The 7,233-nt window shown below is 43.9% G+C and overlaps 1 protein-coding gene across 1 annotated transcript in view; it reads left to right on the plus strand.

Moving 5' to 3' along the window:
- Positions 1-7,233, plus strand: part of ULK1 (unc-51 like autophagy activating kinase 1) — a 76,266-nt gene that overhangs the window by 21,471 nt on the left and 47,562 nt on the right. The window contains exons 6-8 of the mRNA XM_014307181.2: positions 1,837-2,010; positions 3,720-3,793; positions 5,929-6,030. Of these exons, the coding sequence (XP_014162656.1) occupies positions 1,837-2,010; positions 3,720-3,793; positions 5,929-6,030 (350 nt within the window). The remainder of the gene's footprint in view (positions 1-1,836; positions 2,011-3,719; positions 3,794-5,928; positions 6,031-7,233) is intronic.

A 7,233-nucleotide genomic window follows, 5' to 3' on the forward strand; every position in this document is an offset into this window, starting at 1 on the left:
TGTTTTGTTGAAAGATGGTGTTTTAACCATTCCTGTATAGATTTCCTTGAGTACAAATTGCAGAAATACTACAGAGCCCTTTTGTTGGAGGGAATATAGAGCACAGCTAAGAGATGCTGGACTTTTAATAGACAGAAAATGGTATGGTACTGAGTACACTGTGATAATTCGGCAGGAGGTTGGGGAGAGCTTTGTTAAAGATGAGGCAGTGCTTTCTTCAGAAGATGCAAGTGTGTTTTTGAGACTTGCATCTGAGCTGCCTCTTAGTATCCTTAAAATCCCTTGACAGAATCTCCCCTTCTGGAGAGGAGTCTCGTGAACTCCAGCTGAGTTCATGGGGAAAAAGGCTCAGTGAGGGGACAGAAACTCTGTGTGCATGTGCACTGCTCTCACGTGTTGGGAGTCCAGGACCACCTGATAGCCATGGTGACACTTTAGCTGTGCTTGGTGCCTCCTAGACCAGTGAGGCCTCGGAGTGGTGGGAGTTTCTTTTCTATTCTAAGCACTGCTTAACTTATCTGTGTCCCTTGCTGCTTCCCATCCATGTATTCTACAAGTTAGATTTTTAATTTCCTGTGTTGTGTTAAAGCTGTGTGCAGCCTCAGCTGTGTTTTCACAAGGATTCCTCCCTTCTAGCTGACTGGCTAGAGTGATGTTTTGAAGCTCCTGCCAGCCTGTTTTAATGTCTTACTAGAGAACAGCTGGGAAAGCTCTAATGAAGTCCTGAGTAATTTACAGGGACCTTTTAGAAAGAAATTATTTTATTCAACTGGAATGGTGCTTGCTTGACGCCTGACTTGCTCAGTGACTGACAAGGAGGCAGGCTGGTAGCACTCTTGATCCTGGGGGTTGTTCAGCACATACGTGTAGTTCTTAAAATAACGAGAGCTGATGTTGCACTGCTCTGATTAGAAGAGCCAGTTGAAAATTATTTTAATCCCTTCAATGTTTATTTTCACACCACGGTCCCTGGGTAGCCTGTGTCTCAGGAGAGGCCACTCCAGAGCTTCTATATTTGCAGATTTTGATCACTAATACATTCTTTTAAAAAACTTGGCTTGTGAAAACATTTTGAGATATTCTTGCTGTATCTATGGGTGGAGGGTGGCAGGTGATGGTTTGCAGGGATCATTTGGTGAGGTCTTTTGTCAAGTACTGAACTATGGTTCACCCAAACACAGGGTTTGGGATTAGAATTCTGGTTTGGTCAGGTGATGATGCACAAGGGTTAGGCCTAGACTTGGATTCATACCCTAAAGGTACAGATCCCTGCTGGCCATGCGCCCTAACCTGCTGTGAATTTAACCTATCAACCCTTCCCAGGTCCAGCATGGGCCTTAATGACTCTTGCAGGCATAAATCCCGATCCTAATTGCCTTTCCTCTTAGCTCCACCTTTAGACCTAGTCTTTGTGATAAAGCTCTGACCTTGGGTATGCAGCTGCTGCTGACCACAGCTCCCAGGCAGCCACAGCCCTGCTTGGTGTTTGCCTGGATCTGCCTGGCAGCTCTTGCTGAGGGAAGCCCTAAACCTCACCAGATGCCACTTTTGGACACAGTTAATAACCCAGATTCAGCACCCAGGGCTGGCCTGAGTTCACCGTGAGAGACTTGGGGCTGAAAACAGCGTTGACCACAGAATAAGCTGGGAATGCAAATGCTCTCCCTTGTTGCCTGTAGGAATCATTCAGAAATGGTATGTGGGGAAAAGACATCATATGTGGGAATAAAATGACAAATTAGAGTTAATTGCTGTGAGACTCTGCCCTCTGGGCTCCTCAGAGAACTGGCACTGTAAGTTTTTCATCTGTGGTTGTTTTTCTTTCCTCCTTGCCAGCTATGCGGACACTTAGTGAAGACACCATCAGGCTCTTCCTCCAGCAGATAGCAGGTGCCATGAAAATGCTGCACAGCAAGGGCATCATCCATCGGGACCTGAAGCCCCAGAATATTCTCCTTTCCTATGCTGGGGGCAGGAAATCAAATCCCAACAACATTCGCATAAAGATCGGTAAGGCACCGCTACACTGTCACCCTAAGCACTCCGGAGTTTGGTGATGGACACATGGAAACCTCCATCTGACTTTGGAGAACTGTCTAGGAGGAGAAAAGCTTTTCTCCACTTTAAAAACACCCTAATGTTTCTCATTCTTAACTCTTGTGGTAAATGCAGCCTTCAGCTGCCTGCAAGCAGTAGGAGCAAAAGCTTTCTGCTCTGCCAGGACACAGATTTAACACAAAGGAATTGGGCAGGCCTTGCTCTGCTCTCAGTTGAATGGTGCCACCCTCAGTAAAAACAAACAGCAGCCTGCCCTAATTGGCTTGTAATCTCCAGGCTTATCAAGAAATGAGCAGAAGTTGTGACTTTTGTCTTCAGTTTTTAACAGTATTGAGGTTAAAAGTTGTTGTCTGAAGACCTGACACTAGTTGCTCTCCTGGCTTGCCTCAGAGTGGGTTGTCAGGCAGACCCGAAAGAGGGAGTTTTCTCAGCCTGAACCAGAGACAGGCTTCTCAGCTGCATCTTGAAGAAATTCCCATTCTGCACATCAGGCAAGTGGCACAGATGCACCAGTAGTTGGGATGAGTGCTCCAGAAATCCAGTTACAGAGCACACATATTCCCTGCAGTCCCTCAAAAATAAGATGACATCACCCTCACATGTGGGCTTTTGGCTATGTTACAACTCAGAGCTGAAGCTGACACCAATTAGGTAAAACTGTTCTTCACCTTAACCCTGTGCTGTGGGGAAAGTGTTAGTGCTTTCCTTCAGCTGGGAAATAATTTCCTGTGGAAAAGTTTGAAATGTTGCTGCTTGTTCAACTGAAGCATTTTGATGTGGTTTTTTGTTTTGTTTTTTTTTTGTCAAGTGCAGAGTTAATATCTGTAAAGAAGGGATTGGGAGCTGCAAACAGGCAGGAGGGCTGTGGGCACAACTGCTCTGGGTGTGATGTAACCTGCAACCCTCCTTGTGCTCCCTGAGGAGTGCATGGTCCAGGGAGAACCTGGCTGTACCAGTTCAGTAGTGACAGATGACAGTGTAAACAGCTGTGTCAATGTCCTAGCTTGAAATATCTGGTAACCTTGAGAGAACATCTCAGTGTCATATGATCAGATGCCCAGTAACCTGCAGAGGTAATTCCTCTTGGTATTCCTTGTTCCTGGCTCTTCTACTTGCTAAGTGAACTGTGGCTCAGTTATCTGTCCTAGTGCTGGGGTTAGCACAGTTGGTACTCTTCTAAAGGAACAGAACAAGACTCATTTTGGTAGGGCTGGTTTAGAAATGTGTGTAGTGGTGAGTAGTGGTTCCTCCTGGATGTGTTTCACATTGCAGCCTTTTCAATGGAAGGCGACTTTCAGTTCCCCAAATGAAAGGCTGAGACAGCAGCAGATGACCTGGCTGGTTTTGAACTGGCACATTCTCACTGAAGTCAGGAGAGCCTTCCCAGCTGACATTTCAGAGTGCAGGCAAATGGGTTCTGATCCCTGAAAGAGAGATGGGAGTTTGTTCATCTGGGTACTTTTGTGGTGTCTGTACTGTGCATTAATAACTAGCACAAGGATGCTCCTGCTCAAGAACAGCTGTCATAGTCTTACTAAGATGGGATAGAGGTTGCAAGGATTGATGGGAAGTGAAGGTAAAGTAGGAAGAATGAACTGGAGAAGGTGCAGGCTCTCCAGAGCTGGTGTCTGCTCCTGACCTGCCTCTGTTTCTCTTTGCAGCTGACTTTGGGTTTGCCCGGTACCTGCAGAACAATATGATGGCAGCAACATTGTGTGGCTCACCCATGTACATGGTAAGTGTGACTTTTCTAGAGGATTTTCTGTGTGGTGCCTGCTTTACTCCCCAAAAGCAAGGCTTTGCTTTTATCTAGTCTTTTCCCCAGAGGTGAAATTTTGTTTACTTGCCTGAAACCAGCACAGTCCTGAAGTTCTGGCTGCTGGTAATGCCAGACAGCCGATGCCTGTGCTGTCATGTAACTTCCAGGTGAGATGTGGATAAACCATGCTTTCAGGATGGCTGCTTAGACTGTGAAACTGATGTGTGTAAGAAACCAAACTGATCCCTTTTACCCTCTTTGTACTTCCCACTCTGGGATCAGGGGGTGATGAGGTGATCTCTTATTTGTGGTCATGGCAGTAGTCAAGGTCTCGGTGTCACATCAAGTCAGTGAAAGGAAAAATGAGAAAACCAGACAGAAATAAAAATGTCATAACCAGACTTGTAATAGTTCCTGGGGACGTGGGTGTCTGAGCTCAAAGTAAAAAGATGATGTGAGTCAGTTTAGGTTGAAGTTTTTACAGGTGCCCTGGGGTAAAAGGCGCCTCATTTCAAACACTGTCTAATCCACGCTTAAGTTTTTTGTCTGTAGTCTTTGGGCAGGGTTAGGCTGGACTGTGCTGCACTGCACAGGCCTAGTGCATCTGGTACTCTGCTCCACAGAACTAGCCCAAGCAAAACACACTTCCTCTCTCTCCCTTATTTGAAGCCTGATGTTTATTTGAGCTATGCTATATGTGAAGATGATGTAACTCTCCTCTCCTGTGAGAGTTTCCTGAGTTGTCTATTTTTAGTGATACTTTTTCTTTTGGAGTCTCTTGTGAAAGTAATTGAAAACACCCAGCTTATTTTCTGCAAGGGCTGGAGGAAACTAGTGATGATAGTTTTTTTCTATTTGTTTTTGATTTTTATTTTAAACAACACTGGATGTTACAAGAAATCTCAATGTTTCATATTGTTCTCTGTTTATTGATGGGTCTGAAGGAAGATGGGAAGGGAGGGTTCAGTTGGGATTTAGGGAGGGATTGGAAGTCTTTCGCTACTGCTGTTGTAGGTCTTGTGCAGGAGCCATGGGAGCATCTGCTGGCAAGGCAGGACTTTATTCCTTGCTTTAGCTCACAGCCTATTGCTGCTTTATTTCATTTTGCTCTTTTTAAAAAACAGAAAATTATTTTACCCCTACCAAAAGGAGCTTTGTGTTTGAACCCCAGTATGATCCATGCCATGGCAAGACTTGAAACCCCCTTGTGCAGTTCTTGTCCTGCTGCTTTGGCTTTTTTTGGTGTCATGCCTCCTTCCCTTAGGGACAGACCAAGCTCCTGTCCACAATTTACTTGTTGCCATTTTTTTTTCCATTACGTGTGGCCTTTACTAATAACAGAGCTAAAAAATTGATCCTGTTCCATGCTGGCAGCAGTGCAATGAAATCTGTAGTTATAAACACGAGGGATTAGCCAGCCCGCCCTCCTGTCCCTCCTCTGCTGCTGCTCCTGAGGCTCTGCCTGCTGAGCCAGGGGCTCTGGGGGCTTGCACTGTCTCCAGCTTTGGGAGGGAGCAGCTGAGGGCACAATGTGGGATTAGAAACCAGAGTCTGAGGCACAGCAGGGCTCAAGCTGTTGGACTGGAACGCTGCCTTTGAGCCCAAACCGTGACCTTGGCACCAGGCCCTGGAGCTGAATTAATGTGCTGCCATCTTGGGCTAAATGAGGGAAGTGCCCAAGTGGTGCAGCTCAGCATGGAGGCTGGAGTTTACCTGTGCAGTGGGAGCCTTTGCTGCTCTGGGTCTTGCCCTTGCTTTGGCTGAGAAGATATGTTTGATTTCAGTGGGGTTTCTTCTGGTAGATTCAGCAGAAAATGGTACACTGGGAGAAGGGGAAGTACTCAGTTTGCCCAAAATACACAGTATTAGGATGTATTTTTGTCTTCTGAATGAAAGTCTATGCTTCCCCCACTTAAATAGGGAAGTGACCCTTTCAATGTAGTGTTACAGTCTTATTGGGAGTAAATCTTCCATGGTTTATGGGGAATCTAGCTCAAGAGGTTTTATAGCATAATAATGACTTATCTCTTGGAGTTGATAAAAAAACAAAACAAAAAGCCACCAAAACTACTTCCTTTTTATAAAAGAAATTTCTCTTTTCTCCCCAAAAGGCACCAGAAGTCATTATGTCCCAACACTATGATGCCAAAGCTGACCTCTGGAGTATAGGAACCATCATTTATCAGTGTCTAACAGGAAAGGCTCCCTTTCAGGTGAGTTGCTTAAATTTGATGTTTATTACTCTCTCCTGCCTTTTTAGTCTCTTATTTTTTCCTGCTAATCTGGTTACTCTAAGGCTTCTGTCATCTCTAATATCAACTCCCATAGATCCAGCCCCAAGAAGGTCTGGCTAACACCTTGAGAGTATTGTGCTTTATATGTTGTAATTCTGGTTGTGTTACTAGAATATGACTCTCCTCTGGGCTGTCTCTCATTAAAATGTGTTTCCCAGTTCTAGGAGCTTAAGAAGGGTCACTTATTGAGAAAATTACCATCAATCAGTTAAAGCAGTGGGGTTTTTTTAGGCCTACACTTAGAAAATCAGTTTCTATTTACAACTGTAGTCAGCGTATAATTTATAATTATAATTCTGTGGGATATAGAAGGACTATAAGAAAGATTGTAATTGCAAGTTAATGTTCAGGATGGTTTGGTTAAGTAGTGTATTGCAGCTAAATCAACTTGGTTTTCAGAGCAGTTAAGTGGGATAATATCAAAAGGTTCTTATCTGTCATCTCACAGCAGTCTCTTCCAGCATGAAATGTTTATGTTCATCAGATCCAAACCCCTCCAAATATAACACAGCCCTGTAAAGCTCCACCCTGTACTTAGTGCCATAACTTCTGGATGAGCTGCAGCATATCCTTTGTGAGCAGTATTCTCTGATTTTTTATTTTTTTTAGAATGGTGGAGAATTCACCACAGCCTTACTCCTGTTGCTTCAGAATTACTTCACATATTTTTCATTTTCAATAGCTGGAATTCATATAGACTCAATGTATTTTTTTTTGTTGTTAGCCACACTGTGTACTACTTTACTTCTTCAATCTCCAAATGAGATCAGCAGACTCTCCCTTGAAATTACTCTTTCAAAGTATTGTATTTGTCAGATTATTTGCCCCTTGCTTTCTGGTCCTCTCTTCTTATGTCCTGACATATCTTTATCCTGATTCCCTAACAAAATGGGAAAAATCCCCAACAAACCCCCAAAAATTAGTAAAAAGGAAATAAAATAAAAACAAATAGCACAAAAGAAATCAGTCAGAGGGAAATGTATGCTCAAGTAATAAGGCAAATTTTATGAAGTGAAGGACTTTATGAGCTTTAGTTCCACAGCTCTTTAAGGTTTCACACAAGACCTGGAATGTTTATGCAGTTACATCATCAGGGAGGATAAAGTGAGTTCTGACTCTGTT

This window comes from Geospiza fortis, unplaced genomic scaffold, assembly GCF_000277835.1.
Source record: "Geospiza fortis unplaced genomic scaffold, GeoFor_1.0 scaffold408, whole genome shotgun sequence".
Lineage (NCBI taxonomy): Eukaryota > Metazoa > Chordata > Aves > Passeriformes > Thraupidae > Geospiza > Geospiza fortis.